Here is a 20,027-nt window from a genome sequence, read left to right as displayed (position 1 = left end):
AACAGTAGCACATCCACCTGGTCTATCAACTGCTTCTTCCAGTTCTGTATCACCAGCAAACCTACAGAGAACTCTGTCCCATTGTCTAGGTCATTCCCCAAAACATTAAATGATGCCTACTACTGACCCCTGGGGTATTCCACTTATGGTTGGCTTCCAGCCAGACCTTGTGCTGCTGACTGCAGCCTTTGCAAATTGTGTTCAATTCACTGCCTTATTTTCTGGTAGTAGTCCATCCTTCTGGCTATCAGAGCTACATTTAACATGCTTTAAATGCAAACCAGTTCTTTGCAGAATGTGTATACTAAATAGATTTGCAGTACAAATATTGGAATACGTACAAACCTAAAGCATATATGCCTTTGCATGAATTTTTTGTATGTACTCCTTTCTCCTGTGCTTGTCCTGGCTGTGTTGGCTAGGCTGCACAAGGGCGTGTTACAGAGTAAGTACAGGCAGCACAGGGATTTCATTTCTAGTTTCAATGTGTCAGAACAGCGAGGTGGATTAGTCTGTAGTCATGTTCCTGTTGCAGTCAAGAGCTGTCATCTGTACCCGAGCAGGGTTATTTAAACTAGCACGGCTACAAGAGTCCCAATCTACATATACTTCTCTATCAAGCAGGAAAAAAAAAAAAAGAAGAAGAAGAAAAAAGTGAAGATGCTGTTTCCAGCTCAGCAGGACCTGGGGCTGTTGCCTTGTAGGGTACAGATGCAGATTTTGGGCTCCCCACTTCTGACTAGCTCCAGGCCCAGCAGCAACTTGGCAATCCTGCCACTTATGGAGGCGTATGGCACAGATCATCCCTCACCTGCTGAGTGTGTGTTGTCAGTGGGAAGCATAGGTTAGTCAGCCCTGTCCTCCAGGAGGTACTGAACATCCCCACCGGTTGAAGTCACAACTGAGGGGCTGCCCATCTTTGGCAAATTTCATCTACTTTTCCAGAATGCTACCATCAACTTTAGATTAATAATAACATTTTAAATCCCTTCAGTTTCTCAGGGTTCCTTAAAAAGCCAGCAGCTCTCAGAGGGTTGAACAACAATGAAAACTCAGCCTGGCATGGCCTACCTACTACTCTTCCTGCATGCAGAGGGATGGCTCTGAGTGGGATCTATGGCTCTGCCTCAGAACTAGAGGGTGGTGTGGTAATCAGACCCAAGAGAAGCTGTGCTATCTTCTGGGCTGCTTTCTGCTGGCTGTGTTATGCAGAGGAGTTCATTTACTTACCTTATCATATCTTTTGTTGTTAATGTGACTTGTAGAGTCAGAGTTGGAGTGTGTGTGTTTCATGGTAGGATGTTCACAATGTAACCTGCATTGAGCATTTCATCTTACAGATAAATCCTATCCCCTCCTCACCACAACCATCCAAGATTCAGTTTCCCATTACTACTAAGATCCTAAGCCCAAGTCCAGGCAAGCAGCAGTCAACAGGGCCCCTTTGTTCCCAGCCTACGTGAGGAGTTATGACCTCCAGTGCACTGAACAAGTAATTTCCTTTTGTCTTGAAGAAGCCTGACTGAAAGCTACAGATGGAAGGACTTCTGAAAAAGTAGTAATACTTCAGTAAGAGAGAAAAATATGCATGAGATTGAATTTGTTGTTGTTGTTGTTTTGGTTGAAATTTTGCATTTTTTATGATGTTTTAGACAAATTGATTTATCTCTCAGAGGTTCTAAACTTTTTTAAAGTTTTTTTTTAAGGTTGTATCAATAAGAATATGGTTTTTCATGTAATTCAATTTTATGAGAAAATGCGTATTCCAATAGCACTGAAAAATCCATTGTGATGTCAGTAATACCTGTTACCTGTCAGTAACACATGTAACACCAGTTGCAAACATGAAAAATGCAGCAGAACTAAGAAATGACTTAAATGAAAATGTGTCACTGTAAAGGGAAGGCTGTGAAATTCTTTTTTCTCTTCATCCAGCTCAAATTTTGAGCCAGCTGCACATGTTCATGAGTCAACGTGAAATGTATAATTTTGCCTGGGGAGTATTTTACTAACCTTAAATAAAATAATTACCAGCAGGTTTTAAAAAGAAGATTTTTTCTCAAACCTTACTACTAAGTTGGTTCTAAGAGAAGGCTAGAATTTCTTTTTTATGTATAAATAAATGATTGTGCTGTTAAGGCAGCTGTTAAAATAATTGGTGGAGAACTAATCACCCGTTAAGTTGTTTGTGCTACCATAACAGTAACTCAGTAGTATGAAGTAATGATCTTGTGGGTTAATGTTGTAGTTGAAGTTGAAAAACACCTTTGGGGCTGACTGTTGACTTGCCTACTTTTCCCAGTTTTATGTGAGGTGTTTATGTCTGCAAAAGACCATTTCAGTGTTGCAACTCTGAAGAATTTTTGAAGGGTTGTTTTCATGAGGCCATTTTTTGTTGGAGGGGGAATTTGTGTATTTCAGTGAGAAGGGAAGCAGATGAAGCCAACATAATTGCTTGTAGGACTTGTCAAGGCTCATACACTAAGGAGCCACTTGCTTGTCAGTGTGCAATTTCCTGACTTGCTCTAGCACACATGGCAGCTAGCAAGGCCTCCTCATCCTCCACCCCCTGATGGCTGTGAACATCAAGAAACCACCTTTGATTTGTTTCTTCCTATTCAATATAGTGTGTCTTACACACCCTAGCTTTCTAGCTTTCTTTTTTCAAGTGCCCTTTGTGATGATCATGGGAGTGAGTTGTTCGGAGATTTCTTTACAGAGAAATATTCCCACTAGAGCTGGATCTGTGCAGCTGTCATGCTGGAGAGACATATCCTAGTGCGTGTTCCTTTCAAGAATAACAACTACTGTTTCATTTTTTGCAAAGGTAGTTTATTTTTCCTTTATCTAGAGACAACACATTTGGGAAAGAATGTTTGTTCTGAGGTGGCAGGGCAGCTGGTTGCAAGAAGCCAAAGACTGAAGAGCTCAGCACAGGAACGGGGCTAAGGTCTGCAGGAGATTTGTTAATGAGGATGTGCATCCAAATAGTGACAATATGCAGTGACTATCTGTACTGTGGCTACAAGTGGCTTCCCCCTGTGCTCCAGGGAGGTACTTTAGAGTGCAGAGCACCATGAGTGCCCCAGGGGTGCTGTGACATAGCTGTTGTCTGCCAGACACTGGCTGCCTTCAAATTCAGCTCATCTATCATGAATCAGCTTGAAAATTGGTTGTCAATGCTGTGTTAGCTGAAGCTTAATAGTGGACTGTTCCTCGGGCAAGCAAAGGTTGCAAGGTTTGAAATTAAGGTTTGCAAGAACAGGCTTCTTTGTGCAGTTGCAAGAGATATAAAATCTAATATTTTCTGTTAAGTATTTTTGTGGCATGCAGACAAACTTCCTGAACCACATCCTGACTAGCACTGGAAGCATGTGTGGCACCACTGCATTGTGAAATTGCTTTATGTTGGCATTGTCCAAGTAGGACAGTGTGGAACAATGGAAGTGTGGGACTTCCTCACTCCACAGTGTGAGCACAAGTATGATGGCAGTTTCTTCCCTTTTTACTATTCCTGCAGTAGCACAAGTGTTTCTGTGAGCCATGAACACTCCTCTGCATATCACTGCTCTTGTCCCCCACAATCTTTTTGTCCTTATAGTCCTGTCAGCAAGACAAAGTCTTTCTTTGTTGCTTAGTCATTTCTATAAAGAAGTCCTAAGTCCTGATACGTGTTTCTGGCAGAAAAGCTGGTGAGTGGCTCAGAATTTGTATTATTTCATGCGGGGAAAAAAAAAGGTAAAAATAATTCTGAATTTCAAAAAATACCCTTTTTAATCTGTTCTGCCATTGCATTTCATTGTTTCTCCTTTTTATTTTTTTCATTTTTTTTTAAAGAAGTTGTTTTGGGAGAGGAACCAGTGATCTTGTTTTACTTATCACCAGCCAGAATGTTTTGAGGGAGTGTGTGGATGCATGGAACGTGTACTGGCAGACAAAGCCGCTCTTGTAATTATGCTAAACACACCTCACCAAGAGTTGCTGCTGTTTCAGGAACAAGAGAAGAATGGAATACATGTGCCAAGCACTGGAGACAGATTCATTTTATCCAATGTGATTTTTATACGTCTTGTTAGAAATGAATGGATTAGCAACTGGGCAGGGATCACAGGTGACACGGCAAGACTTGGCATAGCAAAGAAAACCCGGGGCCACCTGGATTCTTGTAGTGAGTGAAAAAATGCAGTTTTATGACTCTCCTGGAATCAGACTGAAATGAGAATGGTAATAAACAACTTCTGTGCTAGTAGCAGGGTGCCTTACCATGCAGGTGGTTTGGAACAGAAGTGAGTGCCTTTAAGCATTGTTTTATGGTGTTACACATTTCAGGCTGAAAAATGGCCATAAGCTTTATTACTTTAATATTAACGCTTTTTCATTACTCTCTCTTTCTCCCTCCTGGAAACTGCTGCATTAGTCCATTATAAAGTAGCTTGTGCTTTTCTCTCCTCTCCTGCCATTTCCCACAGCGTGAGGAGGGAGAGAGGCAGGTAGGTGGCAGGAGGTACAGTCGAGGACATAATGACACTGCAGCCCTTCCCACCCAGAGCCAAGCCCAGGCTGCCACCAGCTATCACCTGCTGGGGAACCACACAAAGCCCTCAGGGATGAGGCACCAAGCCACTCCATGACCAGTTCTTTCTGGTGAACTGTGAGTGGACTGATGCTCTTACTCAGGCTCCTCCGTCCTTGGTCTGTGCCGGTGGGGAAGGGCTTGGCAGTGTAGATGTTGATATCCAGTGCCTGTGCTGAGGTAGTTCTTCCTTGTTTGTGTTGTGGTGTGGCTTCAAGCTTGAGCTGCCTTGCTGGAGAGCAAGGTGGCATGGCCCCATGGCTTTTTTTTTTTTTAAACACACAATTCTTGAATTCTTTTTTTTACTATAAATATGTCAAGTTAAGTTTATCTCAGTGCCAATACCAAGTGTAACTAGAGTTAAATTTGCCCTACCGTTGCCTCTGCTTGGTTCTCACTTTTTAAAAAGCCTTAGTAAAATAAATTGTGCCCTGCACGTCTTCAGATTTCATTATCACAATCCAGCTTAATTTATTATAAATTATTTCTACCTGAGTTTCTTCACCTGTGAACTTGCAGCCCCTAGTGTCTTGCTTATTGGATCACAGCCCGGCTAATCAAGATTTTTTTCTTCACAACCCTTGCTTTTTGTATCAGCTAGCTTCGCCAAAGTCAACTTGGCTGTCTAAACTCTGTGGAGACGCACAGAAAGCTGATATATTCTTGTCTTTAAAATGGGAGTTTTATTGAACTGAGCTTGACTCTCTTCCTGTTGTGCTCTAGTAAATGCTAATAAAGAACTCTCCTCTCAGAAAATAAGCAACTTCAGTGCATTCTTCCATCTCTTCCTTTCTTTTCTTTTTTCCTTGGGAAGAACAACTGAAGACTAAGTAGAAAATCTCACACAGTATTGAGCAGCCGTGTCTTGGTTTTGTTTTTTTAGCACAGTTAGATTTCAAGTCTGATAAAGGCTAGTGTTTATTTCCACTGAGAAATGGCAATCCATTTTCTCTTTAGAGCTGTTCCTATTATTCAGCAATTGTTGATAAACAACTTTTATTTCAGCCCCCTGAACACTGAAGGCTCGCTGGGTTGCATCCAGGCTCAATATTTTGCTGAGTAAGGGTCAGAGAACTCTTAGAATATTTCAGCCTCCTGTGTCAAGCTGTAATATCAACTTTCTATGATCATACATCCTCAGAAGAGAAATGTGAACTGTATGTTTTTTATGGCTTAAAAAAGAAACAACACAAAAACTACATGGTTTTAAAAAATGAAAGAATTCTACCTGACTTCCTAGGAAGCCTTGGGGTAGTCATTTTGGATGGAATACATCCTGATTCTTGCTTAGGTGGAACACATCTGCTGAGTACTTTAACGGTAGTTGAGGGCCTAAGGTAACTCACCAGCACATTAAAAAAATAAGCAGAGATTCCTGTTCTCATCTGGAGACAAGTAGTAACAATCAAATGTTTCTGATGAGCAGCATAACAGAATCTTTTAATATAGCCTTTTTTGTTTTTAATCTTTATTATTCTTGCTTACTGTCTATGTCTTGGTGGAGCAGATGTATCAGCTAGATGAATTTCTTGATGGAAAAGTGTGTTTAGCTATTACGGTGGGTGCTGGTGGAAGTGAGTTTTCCGGCTGAAGTCTCTGTAGAAGGCATCCTATTACCACCTAGCGTGGGATGGTACAAGTTCATCTGATGCAAGAGGTGCACATGGCAGTCTCCTCAGTATGGTCGTGCTCTGGCCTGACCTAAATTATTGGGCTCAATATGGAGTTTACTGGTAAAACAGCACGTCATAGGGTAGGCAGAGAGTCAGATTAGATGATCTAATGGCTCCATCTGTCCTTAAACTCTTAATTAGGGAAATGCTGCCAGAACAAATGGCATTGAAGCTTTCCACTACTAGATTTTACCTGCCTGGGAGATCCTCAGCTGAAATGCAGCTGTGGAGGTTGTGTGCGAGCTGGCCTTTTCCTTGGGCTCTAATGCTGACAGCAGCCAGCAGCACTAAAAGCTCTGGGTCCTAATGGGAAGCTGCTACCCTTGTTCTCAAAGAAATGCAAAACCTCAGTTTCTAACTCTTCTAGACTGTTGCACGTTCAGCTTGTACAGCTGTAATGATAGCTAAATATAGAAATCTATTATTAGCCTGGTACTATTGCATTGAAAGAAAAAAGATGTGCTTCTCTGGCAAGCTGATGAAAAAGAAATGATAGTTATTTGAAGCTGTTCGTGGATTAAAATATTAAAAGTGAGGATGTGGTTTTGGTGGTGGGTGGTTTGATATGGCAGCCGTTTATGACACTTTGACATCTTCAGTGCAGTATCATGAAGTATATATTTATGCATTGCTGCAGATGTGCTCTTTGCTCTCTTTGCAAGTCAGTACTGTGCCAGCTGAATAACCACTGACCCAGCAAACCCAGCATCACCGATCAAACTGTTTCTTCAGCAAGCCCAAATGGCTTGTAGTTAACTCAGCATGTCACTTGATTCCAGAAGGTCATTTCAGTGTCATCTCAAAGCTGCTTAATTGTTTATTGATCATTATTATTCCATAATTACACTCTTTTGCAATTTTCTGAAATTTGTTGAAATTAACTATTTTACTTTTGGTGATAAAACATTGCGGTATTGCAGTATTTAACCTGCACTTGAAGAATTTGTAATTTTGAATTTCAAACACTACAGGATTTCTCTATATAAAAATGCTACACATTTTAATTTTTTTTTAATGAGATTGTCTACTTTTGAAAGCCTCACAGAGGTCCTGTTATTATACACCCAGCACATTTCAAAGCACAAGGAGCTGAATAAATAGCTGCTGTGGTGTTCTTCTAAAGCACTGTCCCCTGCAGCTAATTTAGTTTGTGGTTTCTTACCCCTGCTTCCAGATTATTTTCTTCCAGAATAATTGCTCTGGAAGCGTGTTTCTTTTATTTGTAGTCTCATCTTGAGGATGTTAATCAGAATGCTTGATTTTAGTAATAGCTTTTACTGTCCTGGCTTCTTTCCTTACAAATTCCTAGTGCCATAGGTTATTGCTCTCTATTTTTGACACAGGGCAGTTGTGCATGGAAGGAAACAGCCTTGGTTCCCTGTGGTTTAACACATCAAGGTAGCACAGGTCTCAGTTAACAATAAAATACGTGAAAGTGGATGCTGAACTGTCTCTGTGGCACTATCTTTGCACACATCTTTATTTCTTTTTGAGGTGTCTTGCCTACCGCTGAAGATGAGACCCTAGATGTGGTTTCATCTTCAGTGACCCGTAGCAGTTCCTAGGAGCCTGTTCTATGGCAAAGAGAAGCAACTTTTAGTCATGCTCTGCTTCATTCTCCTCCTCCCTTCACTGTCTTATTTTGGAGTCTGTAACACATCTTATTTCTTCTAGGGCTCCCCAGTGCCTGGGTATCAGCAGCCAGCAGCTGTCTTGCTGGCTGCTTCGTGCAACTGTTGTCAACTTTACAGAGCTCCTAGCATGTTCCTTGCTGAATGGTCCCTTCAGGTTTGCATGCTTATTTCTGCCTTGCTGACTTTATTATCAGCACAGTTCCCCAGCCTAATTACAGCTTCTCTCTTCCCACTGTCTGGTAAGCTGCAGGAATGTTTGGATGAACCTCTAAATGAGCCTGAAGATAGCTGTTTACAGAAAACAGATAAGTACTCTTAAAAGTAGAAGAAGAGTCTCGAGATGGTCTGTATCTTGCTTATCTTTGCAAGGTGGTACATTGAAGGCCTGTAAGTTTCTGATAACATTTCTTTGTTACAGTGTGTAAAATAAGAATGAGATTTTCATTTGGACAAGGGCACCATCTGCAGTCACCAGATGCAGTTATCAAGATTAAATTGCAAGACTTGTCACTGATTATGCTGGTAATCATTGAGGTGATCAGTGTAATTATCATGAGATCAAGATATTTTCTCTGGTATGGTACTGCGGAATTGAGTTGAAGGAGCATGTATCATGACCTGGATAGAGTCAGGGCGTGGAACTTTTTCTCTTTGATCATATTCTTTTATAAGATGGAAGAAAATGGATCAGCAAATACTGTGAAACTGACCGTCTGTTTTGAAAAGATTTTCCATTGGATTCTATCAGTTTTGTTGAAAGCCTACTGCATTGCCTGTCCATGAAAACACCTGTGCTTTCGGTTCATACCCATGCTTTGAATAGACTTTATTCTGAGAATTTACTTTATTCTGAGTATTACCTGGAGAAGATGAAATATTTGTGTTTCATGTCATTACAATGCTTCAGAAATTTTTTTCCTAGTTTAAATCATTTGGAGTGTTGCCTTAGCTACTTTTGGAACAGGTTTTCTTACTAGAACAGAATAGTTTTAACGATGTCACAGAAAACCCAAAAGAGTGGATAGAATATGATCTTAAATGCTAAAAATCATTTTGAATCCAGTGCACAAGAGTAATTAGTCTAGAAACAAATTATATGGCTTTGGAGAACACATCAGACCATCTGTGGTGGACCATTTCCGTTAATCATCTGTATTATAGTTCTTCGTGTACTGATATAGTGGTAAAACAAATCCATTTTACAGAAGTGTTTGCTGAAGAGTGAGTGGCATATCTTGAGCCTTTGTTCATTCTTTTGTAGATCATCAGCTGATTTCTTGCAAATACAAAGATGGACGATGTTCAGCAGTTGATGATATTCAGCTTATATCTTACCCTTTTCATTTTTCACTCACTTCATGTTGCTGCTACACATGCACTACAAGTGTATGTAATGTTTTGGTTCCTTTTTCAAACGGCATAGATAATCAATCAGAATGTTGTTTATACTTCCTAGCAGCACATTGCTCAGGGAAGGGATGAGAGTTTTTGTAGTCTGAGTCATCTGAAGAGGATGCAGGTAGAAACTGAGGAAAGTGTGCAGCATTAAGTGTTCAAGCAAGGGATTTTATCGGTGGAAGAGTAAGAATGCATTCAGTTTTTGTTAAGGCTAAGAGGATCCCTGACAGCTGTTCCTTTAATTTCCATCAAGTATATCAAATTTGATTCCAAGGAATATTATGCCACAGAAGACTTCCAAAAGAAAAGCATCATAAGGAGGATAGGAGATAATTGCTAATATTTTCTTCTGTCACTGATCTGTTCTTATATCTGCTAAGCTTCACATAATTATTTATCAGCAGAGTTATAAAATAATTTTGACTTGAGATGAAAAGGGAGAAAAGTCAAATACATTTTTACTGTGAACCCAACCCATCAATCTCAAAGTGCTGATTCATTTACCCACACAGTATAATTAAGTAAGCTGTTAATCTATAATAAAGAGTAATACATTTGGTGATCTCACAATCAGAAAGTAATTATAGCTTAAAATGTTATTTTGGCTTTCCTTAACTATTTTATCATTCTGTAATTGTTAAGAGAGAGTATTCAGAGCTGTAAGATCTATAAACTTGTACCTATGCTATTTGCTCCTGCCACAAGAAACATCTTGCCATAAGCAGCTGTTAGAAAGATTTCTATACTGGAAAACTTTGGGGAAGAAAATATCGATGTGCATTCCAAATTCTGTCTTGAAGGAGAATATTATAGTTTCAGTACATTTGGTGTTTCATTAGATAATGAATCCATTATGAAATTGAAGTTCAGGCTCACACTGATTAATCATGACATTTCAATTATTCACTGAATCGGTGATCTTTTGCACCCCCTTTCACCACCTCATTTGCTGTTGGCTTCTCTTCATTTTTCTGTTACTGCTTTAGAATTTCATTGTGGCACACTCTGAGATACCGAAAGTCTTCCCATGCCAGAGACAGTCTTTGGGGAATTTAGATCACCTGGCACCTTGTGGGCAGCTCTTGGCATCTCTCTGGTTTGCTGCTGTCCTGTGGCTCCTGCTCAACTTCAGCTCGTACCTATTCTTGCTTTCTAGCTCTGTACTTGGGAGTAGCCAGGCAGGATGTCTCACAGTGTACACAGGCCTTGTTTGCAAATATCTTTGTTTTCAGTAAAATTGGGTAAAACTGTTACATCCTTAGTTCTTCAGCAAACTGAACTGCTTGGTTGGGGAACTCACCTCTGAATCTTAACCTGCAGCCTCCAGCTTATGGCTGTCTTGTTAATACTAATTGCAAGGTAAAATTTTTGGATATAAGCTAGTGTATGTCTATACAAAGAGAAAAAGGAATACAAAGACATAAAATACAGTCTTGAGATGTGGACAGTAAGGCTGGTTTGTGCATGTTCTGTAAGAAACACACTGGTGTCATAGGAAGATGAGTTGAGGAAAAACAATTCATTAAAAAGAGCATTTGTTTTGACAGAGGATAGTTTGATAAACCTTATTTAAACAAAGGCATTCAGTATGTCAAATTTAAGTCTCATTTTAATGGAGAAGTAAGAGACTGGATCTATCAATGAGCATGTCTTTTCTATAGACCAAAAAAGTCAGTGTGTTAAAGAAAACTGTTGTAACAGTGTCAGATCATTCAAAAGTGTAAAATATCTCAGATATATCAATATCTTGACTGGAATAGAGGTAAAACAGTGATCTTGTTACAGTGTTACAATCCTTTAATGGATTTTTAGTTGTAAAATTTTAATATTTATTCAAAGTTCAAGTTTGCTTTAATGGATAACTAAGAGAAGAGGTCTGTAGAAAAGGCTTGCCTACTTTCTAATTCTTCCACACTGTTCCTTCTGGAGCTCGAAAGCATCAGATCAAACAGATTGAGTGCAATCATTACACAACCAATGGGCCACCTCCCAGGGTTGCTTGGCTGGCTTCTGTCTTTTTCCTCTTCCCATTCTTACTTTCTGGTTTAAACATATAAACTCCAGCAACAAGAAATTCCTCTCTAATCTTGGCACTTTCAGTAGCAACAACTACAAGCTAGCCCCAGATGCTGAGCATATCTGGTTGGCACTGACCTGAGTGACATTACTAGGATGAGAGAGGCAGTATTTTTCACCAGGGAATCTGGTTTTGAAGATAGGAAGAGAGATTAGTCCAGTACATAACTGATAGAGAAAATGCTTTCACTGAATTTCCTTCACAGTCAGACGTGTGCCATTCATCCTTCTTGGCTCACAACTAAGATGGTGCAGTTGCTCAAATGCCAAAGAGGACATAATCTAGTTTATGGAATCTGCAGATAGTCACATCTGAGATGGAACTCTCTTGGCATAAGAGATTAGCAGTGAAAACCCTTTGTAGCCAGACTTTCTGACCCTAGAAGTCACATAAAAATCTGCAAGTGGCTGACAGCTATGCTCTACCTTTCATACTGTGCTCCCAGAGTTGACTCCATAAGTTTGCCTTGCTCCTTTGCCTTCCCCATCTTCCCAGAGAACCCAGTACTCTGGTAGTGGACCCTAGTATCACTCATGTTTTTGGGGCAGCGTTGCAGTCTCTTTTCTCACACTGGGAATGCTTCTGCCTTTTGTTTTTCTTTTGTAACTCATTTTGTGTCATACCCTTGTCCTGTCATACCTTTGTAGTCATGTGCAATACCTGGGGCGATTGCACCCAAAGGATAAAAACTTATACTGGGTTCGTATGTTTCACATTGACATGGCTGCATTCTCTTGTTCTTGGGTTATGAGTCCAAGGGGCAGGTGCAGCTGTCCCGATCGGTTATCAGTCAAATTGATGTGATGAGCCATCTTTAGCAATATATATGATGTCTTATTATGCCTTTTGTGGTCTTAGCACTGTCATAAACAAAAACTCTGTTTCAGTGTCACTTTTATGCTGTTCTCTGTGATGTTTATAGGATTTCCTATATCTCGCTCTGAACACAATGGCATAAACTATATTGAAAGTAATCTTGTCATGGTCTTCCTGTATGACTTGGCTAAGTTTGCAGGCCCTTATTTCCAGATAGATAGCTAATATCACTAATTCTTCTTTACCTCACTGCATTTTATGTGGGGAGGAGTTACTAATTAAATACCTGAATTTGTAGAATCATAGTTGCTAAACACTCAGATGCCAGGATACATTTATACACTTTGCTTGCCTGAAAGGCAAGCATCTGCAAGAATGTGACGTGGAGATTTGGTTGAACACTCACCATGTATTAAAATCAAATGTACACATCTTGAAATCCTCAAGGAAAACACATTTTCCCACATTGCTGGATGCTTGTACAGAATGAATGGCCATGAGGGAGCACCAAAAAAAACAGTTAAAATGGCAAGGCTGTAAAAAGTTCTCTTGTGTCATCTGCACTGTGAAGTTTTATTGCCCTGCAGTATTTGACTTATATGTTAGGTTTTCTATGTGTCTACTTCTATTTTAGAAAGGTACACAAAATGTATTTCTATGCCATGCTGTTATCCATGCTTAAGCATTGCTGTGATTTTTCCTGTGCCTTTACTTGATAATTTATTTTTCAGTGTTTATTTATTTACAGATTTCCAACTAACTCATATGTTCGTTTTAATTCTATGTCTTCCATTTGCTTTTTGTAGTCTTTAGTTTTCTGGTCTTCTGTGGGTCTTTTGTCTTTATTCCAACCTCCATTCCCTTCTTCTTTATTAACGCATTCCAGGCTGAGAAAATGTGATAGATGCTCCGGAAGTCAAAAAACCTTCCTTTTGGCATTGCTAAAGGTCATATTGTAGTTCTCATTTCATTCGTTGCAGGTGCTAGGATGGCTGACAGTAAGGGATGAGTTTGGTATGGATTTGTTAGTGTAACTCACACCACAGATATGGGATAAGATGTTCTGATTGTGGAAGTTTAAAAAGCTCTGTTTCCCTTGACTGATGCTCAATCTCATTGGATTGTTTCCAGTTAATTTACTGAGAAAGTGCTGAGCTTTATTCTTGCTCAGTGAAGTTTTTTGTTGACTGGATTGTTAATTATGGGTTTAAACTTGTATTTGCTCTTTTTAACAACTTAAAACAGTAGGAGTTTTTCTCCCTCTTTACCCATTTAGTCAGTATTCTCTTATGAAGAGGCATTGCTTCATTAAACATTTTCCTGCTTAGTCTGTAATGATCCTACTCCTTCCACTCTAAACACATTAATATGTTAAAGAAAAAGAGCTTCACTTGTCTGCTGAAGACATCCCACATTTTCTTCTTTGACACATTACATTTGGTCCATGGCTATGCTGCGGAGGGCTCAGTAGGATTCATGGTGTAATTTTAGGTTGGTGCACGAATGTTTTCCCACACTTTCATAATATTAATGAACATTGTTATGCAGAAAAGCTTAAGTCTGGTAGCATTAGCAGAGATGTTAATGTTACATTTCTGATGTCCAGCTATCTAGGGACTAATAATGATCAAAGTCTTCGAAGTTCATAAAGCTAGTTCTGATACATTCATAACTATGCCACTGATACTATCTTATGCTAATAAAGGTGCTAGTATAGATGTAGAGAGATGTAGAGTGTTAAAATACTGTAATTTGGGTGATTTTTCTCATCAGTGTCTCATAGTCTTCATTTTTTTAGCCTGTAAGAAAGCAAATATGATGCTTAATCCTCACAATCTGGTGAAAACAGCAGGATTTTTATGCCACTGCAGTTAAGCATCTGAGATGACTGCAGCACTTTGCTCTTTTACCTCAGTCTGTGCCAGCAGTAGGACTCCAGTATCACTAGTGGAAAGCCACTGTGTACAAGTAGAAAGTGATGAGGTGATGACTACTACTTCTGTGATGGTGAGTTGGACTACTCTTCTACTCTCTTGGTGCAGCACCATAGTGCGACCCGTAAACATGAAGGGAAAAGAAAATATGTGGCTGTTTAACCTGGGGACAGCCCTTCTTGCTGCAGCATCCCGGGCTGTGGGAGGGAGAAGCAGATTGCCAGCACTAAGTTGCCAGAGCGAACTGCCACCCCCTCCAGCTTGGCCTCTGAATGGGCTGCACATTTTAGCAAGTACTTAGCACTTTTGGGCAGGCTGGGATAAAACAACTTCTGTAGCTTGTCTCCTTCTGTAGCAGATTTCTGTCTGATCTGATTTTGTGCTGCTGCAGTGACCAAAGAGCTTTAGGGTGAAATGGCACCCGGCGCAATGGTCTTTTTTCACACGTGGCCTGTTTCATATGGATTCTCTGCTGATTGTGGAGATGCTGCATCACCTCCCTTTCCTCTTCGCGTTCAGTTTACTTCCCTTTGTAATGCTTTTTCATTGCTAGGGTTAACTCTGCAAGATAAAGTGCTAACTTACTTTTTATTTAAGAAAAGAAAGAAACTTCATGGTAGAAGACCTTCATGCTACAGAGCCCAAACACAAGCTTGCTGTTTATGTTCTTGTACAATCTCTCTCTTGATCAGTAGCTGACAAGTTAAAGTTAAGTTGCTAAAGGACTTAATTTAGTAGTTGGGTAGAGATAGTGATAGGAGGATGGTTGGACTAGATGATCTTATAGGTCCTTTCCAACCTTATGAACTTATGAACTTATGAACTTATAAGTAGTAGTGATACAGGAAGTTGCAATGAGATGTGGGCTTTTTCAACTCCCAAGCCATAGAAAAGAAGTAGCCGCACATAATATACTTACTCTTAAGATGTTTTTTCCTGTAGGGCTACTGACATTCTGACAGTCATTCAGAAGGGTTAAATAAAAATTGCAGTGTGGGTTTGAAGTAGTCCATGATTTAATTCATATTACCATGATATGCCAGAAACTGCAGTTACTATGTGAATTCTGCAAGCAAATATGATTGCAGTACAATTTCTTCTTTTTCCTGTAGAATCACACACATCCTCCCTGCAGGGATTTTGTTGTTCAGCAGACTACACTGCGTGTTGGAAAAAAAAAATCATTTATATGTAAATACAACCTGAAGGCTGCAAATATCCAAGCTGCTACGAAGACAGAGGGTGCATGTGCATGAAAACAAATGGACCTGTAGTGGTTAGAAATTTGTAGTTTACCATAATAGGGGAAAAAATAAATGAGGTTGTCTTTGAAACCTTATAGGTCAGCATTTCTGACTTCTGTATTTGTGTTCCAATTAAAGAGGAAAATGGAAAAGCTTCTGGATATCTACTATTTTTAAGCCAACTTGCAAGGGGAGAGGAAATAATATTTTTCATGTGTTCTATTAGCAAACTGCATGCCATGAATAACTTTTTTTTGTTTAGCTTGCACATAGATTTGTGTGAGGTTTATTTGGTGTGGGGAGGCTGAGAGGTTTTGGCAACTGCTACCTTTATTTCTTTCTCTCTGTCTTAAACATAAAGAAAATTTTCAAGAAACTAGTTGTATAAGTTATTTCTGTGGGTCTCAACAGTAGCTCACAAAATACTGAGAGGTACAGTGTGCGAAAGCAAAAAAGAAATGGACAACAAGGCAATGATGAATGTTTGTGGTGTCTTCCAATATTATTTGGCTCAATGATTTGTTGTTGTTGTTACTGATAAAGTACTTCCTTGCTGGGATACTTTGATTTGGACCAAAAATAACATAAATTATTTTGAGATAAGTTCACATTAACCACCACTGATGCTTCACTTACCTGTCACTGTTTCTGGAAATCCAAATCCTAATTCCTGCTAATGCGTCTCCTGCATTAGTGAGGGAAAATGTGATTTGTTTTTATGGATGTTTTAGGAAAGTCTAGTTTAAAAAAAAGTGGCTCCTCTAATAACTATTAAAGCCTAAAACAGTGCAATTTGTACTGAGTGTAGTCTATCCTCCTAAAAATGTCCCAGGGATTTATGTACTAAACTCAGATTAATGCTAATAGGAGGTACCTGAATAAATGCTCTGCTGCACTGATAGGATAATAGATAGTTTATTTGGTGTTGTGGTGTTGGCTCTCACTTTTACTTTATTGTATTTCCTAGAAAAAAAAAAAAAAAGAATTGGGATTGGAGTTTATGGTATAAGGAACTTTTCTTCCTCTTTGCAGGTGTGTTTTTAAGAAGCATATCGACCATGAGGAAGTCTACATGTTAGTCAATTTTTACTAATCCTGATGAAGAAAATGAAGCCACACTTCATCTTTGCCAATCCTTTTCCCACCACTGTTGGCTGAATGAGAAATGGTCGTGTGATTATGCTGACACCCCAGCATGCATTTGGTAGACCTGTGGTTAACTCGTTCCCTCTCCATGTGTCTACTCTTACAAAGTTTTGTCCTCATGATACTGTGCTTTCATTCTGCCAGTATGTGCCCAAAAGGCTGCCTCTGTTCTCACTCTGGAGGTTTAAACGTCAGCTGTAGCAATGCAAACCTCAAGGAGATACCAAGAGATCTTCCAGCAGAAACAGTCTTACTTTATTTGGACTCCAATCAGATAACATCTATCCCTAATGAAATTTTTAAGGATTTGCACCAACTGAGAGTCCTCAATTTATCAAAAAACGGGATTGAATTTATAGATGAACATGCCTTTAAAGGGGTGGCAGAAACTTTGCAGACTCTGGATTTGTCCGACAACCGCATTCAAAGTGTGCACAAAAATGCTTTCAACAACTTAAAGGCCAGAGCCAGGATTGCAAACAACCCATGGCACTGCGACTGCACACTGCAGCAAGTATTGAGGAGTATGGCCGTCAACCATGAGACAGCCAACAACGTCATCTGCAAGACCTCTGTGCTGGATGAACATGCTGGGAGACCATTCCTCAATGCTGCCAGTGATGCTGACCTCTGTAACCTTCCCAAAAAGACTACCGATTACGCCATGCTGGTCACTATGTTTGGCTGGTTCACCATGGTGATCTCATACGTGGTTTATTATGTCCGGCAAAATCAGGAGGATGCGAGAAGGCACCTTGAATACTTGAAATCCCTGCCAAGCAGGCAAAAGAAACCAGATGAAGCCGATGACATTAGCACTGTGGTATAGTATTCCAAATACAATGACTGCCTTTGCGATGGAAACTAGATTTGGATGGCACTAACAGCAGAGTTTTACTTCCGACATTCATTGTAAACATTAAGACTTTTTTTCCCCCCCGTTTAACTGAATTACACCACTGTTGAGCTTTCTAACAGAGAGTTTTGTCTGGGCAGTATACTCTAATTGTTTCTCTGGTATTCTAAAGCAAGTGAATTAATATGTAAACCTTAGTTTAGACCCATTCCACTATTTAATAATGAAATTTATTTTTTTAATTTAAGAAAAAACAAATAAAAGCGTAAATTTGAACCATGTAAAACAGAGTAATTTCTTGATCAGAAACCTGTATGGTGCCAGAGTATTCTGGGAAATGATCAGTGCTTGTGAGATGGAGGATGAGAATGATGATAAAGGGAGCTATGAAAGGTATGAGAGCAGGGAGCTCCCAAAAGATGCTTCTCTCCCCAGGGCACAGCATGAAGACCTGGTGAATGGCAGCTGACTTTTTGGGTTACTTCTTGTGATAGGAGAGGGACACGAAAGGGGGATAGCAGAGTGCTTGAGTTCAGGAGAAATGGATGGAAAATTGTGTAGGATCCTGGAGGGTGTTTTGGCAGTGCTGAGGAGTGACCACAATGAAAAAGCAACATTTTATGATGAGAGGTAAGTGGGGAAATGGGGATAGTTTTTGTCATGCACCCACAAGCTTCAAGTAGGTGTCCTGAGGACTAGGGAAGACAGCAAAACGGCAAAAGCAAACTTACTCATGCTGTTCAAACTGAAGGATTGATAGCGATGGAAAAAAAATAGATAACATTAGTTTTTAAAACTTGTATATGGCCTCAAAACTCCAAGTGGTTTCATCTTTTTAAAAATTTGAATAAAGGAAATGAAGATAGAGTCTGAGCATGTTCTGTTGTGTGTTAGACAAAATATTTTATATTATTTTATGGATTAAAGCTTAGCAAAGTTACAAGCAATTGTTTCTGCTAAAAGTACAATCTTTTACATTTTAGAGGTCACGTGGTTGTTGATCTTATTTCCTTCAAGAACATGGACAAAAAAATATCACTTTTAAAATTTGTTACAAAGCACTGAGACAATAGGGACTTTTTTTCCTCCTCTTTTTCATTTTTTCTGAGGGAAGCAGGCCAGTGGTAATGCATCTTGTTAAATTTGCGTTTTATATGATCCATTTTTCAGGCTCTATCTTAGCAAATTTTCCACTGCTGCACAAATGCATTGAACTCTGCCTGACCTCTTCCAGGAGCCAAAGCAGCTGGGGTAAATACAAATGTGAGTCTGAAGAGATCAGATAAAACGTTGTACTGTACAGCCAGTGTACCAAACCATGCCCAACAGGACATCTCTGTGTGAAGACAAACACACATACACACACTTGTAAGGCGTCTATAGGTGGAATCAAGTTCACTCATTGAATAGTTCTATTATTTTCTTTAAAATTACCTTCAGGATAAAATTTGTATTGCTTCTATTGCAATGCTGCTGAAGTGGTTTTTTGGGTGTTAGCTGGTGTATTCATTCTGGAAAAAGGAGGAGAAATAACTAAAGGAAGAGAGTAAACAGGAGGTGATAACTTGATCCGGAATTCAGTGCTCTTTGTTCACAACTAAGTACAGCAATTTCTCCAGAAAATTTGGACGAAGTGACTTAAATAGTAACATATACAAAATTCTTGAGAGTCCGCCACTTGTAGGTTTTGAAATTTGATTTCAAGCAGGGATTGTTTAAAATGTAAGCAAACAACACTCTTCCCCCAAACTGACAAAGACAGCAAAATAATTTATTCTTAGTTTTTCCATTTTTTCCACCCTTTTACACAATCCATAAGGACAGTTCTGGACAGTACTGTTTTGCACAGGGTGAGCTAATGACTACAGGTGCTATAAATCCTGACCAAAACCAATTTAAACCCAGTTCAGCTGTACTCTGTAGAATGGCTCACAAAGGCTGATTTCATATCAGTTCTCTGGGTATATTGATTTTCTGTAGTAGATTCCCTATCAAACATCTCTTCACACTTTTTTTCTTTCAAAGCCAGTAGTGAAATCTCTGCTTAAAATCTAAGAATCAACAAAGTGCTCTGACATCCAGTAGATGCAAACTCCTCAAGCTGAATTTAGCTGAAGAGGGAAAAGAATTAAATCACTGTGCCTCAGCTATGTTGTTTTGGTGGTGCTAGTATTCACGACAACTCAAGTATTTGAGTTACATTTGTTTACTTCAGTGAAAAGAAGCAGAAAAAGTAGAAACCTTTAGACAAAGAAGATACTTGTTTTTATCATGTTTACTGCTCACCTTTCTGCATTGAATTACCGTGTGCTCTTTGAAGTCCATGGCAAAAACTTTTTAAGCTCTGATGGTGTGATACTTTAAGGAATGATATTCCAAAATAGTTTCACTCAAAATCGAGTAAATCAGTATGTTTGTAGCTGTGATATCTTAGCACATAAATACAGATGATAGGAACTGGATGTTTCCATAGTCACGAGAGATTGTATATGACAGAAAATAAAGAGGGAAATGCATAACTCAGTGACTAATAGAAAAAGCAGGGCTAGAGCTCAACAGCTTAAATGTGATTGATTTCACTGTCTTGATCTAAAATAAAAAAATCCTAGTTTTTGTTTCTAAATGATTCAAGATACCTCACTCAGCTTGATCCTTCTCCTTAAAACTAATTCTGAT

General features: G+C 39.3%; 1 protein-coding gene across 3 annotated transcripts in view; it reads left to right on the top strand.

The window, feature by feature from the left end:
* LRRC3B (leucine rich repeat containing 3B) overlaps positions 1-17,954 on the top strand; it is a 43,190-nt gene extending 25,236 nt beyond the window's left edge. For all 3 annotated transcript variants that reach the window (XM_065751738.1, XM_065751739.1, XM_065751740.1), the window contains exon 2: positions 16,382-17,954. In XM_065751738.1, coding sequence (XP_065607810.1) covers positions 16,545-17,324 — 780 coding nt within the window. In that variant the 5' untranslated portion in view covers positions 16,382-16,544 and the 3' untranslated portion in view covers positions 17,325-17,954. The remainder of the gene's footprint in view (positions 1-16,381) is intronic.
* The last annotated feature ends 2,073 nt before the right edge of the window (positions 17,955-20,027 follow it).

This window comes from Cyrtonyx montezumae, unplaced genomic scaffold (assembly GCF_038088225.1).
Source record: "Cyrtonyx montezumae isolate F1298 unplaced genomic scaffold, pur_monq_1.0 scaffold_8, whole genome shotgun sequence".
Classification (NCBI taxonomy): Eukaryota; Metazoa; Chordata; class Aves; order Galliformes; family Odontophoridae; genus Cyrtonyx; species Cyrtonyx montezumae.
This window is presented reverse-complemented; position numbering and strand designations above follow the sequence as displayed.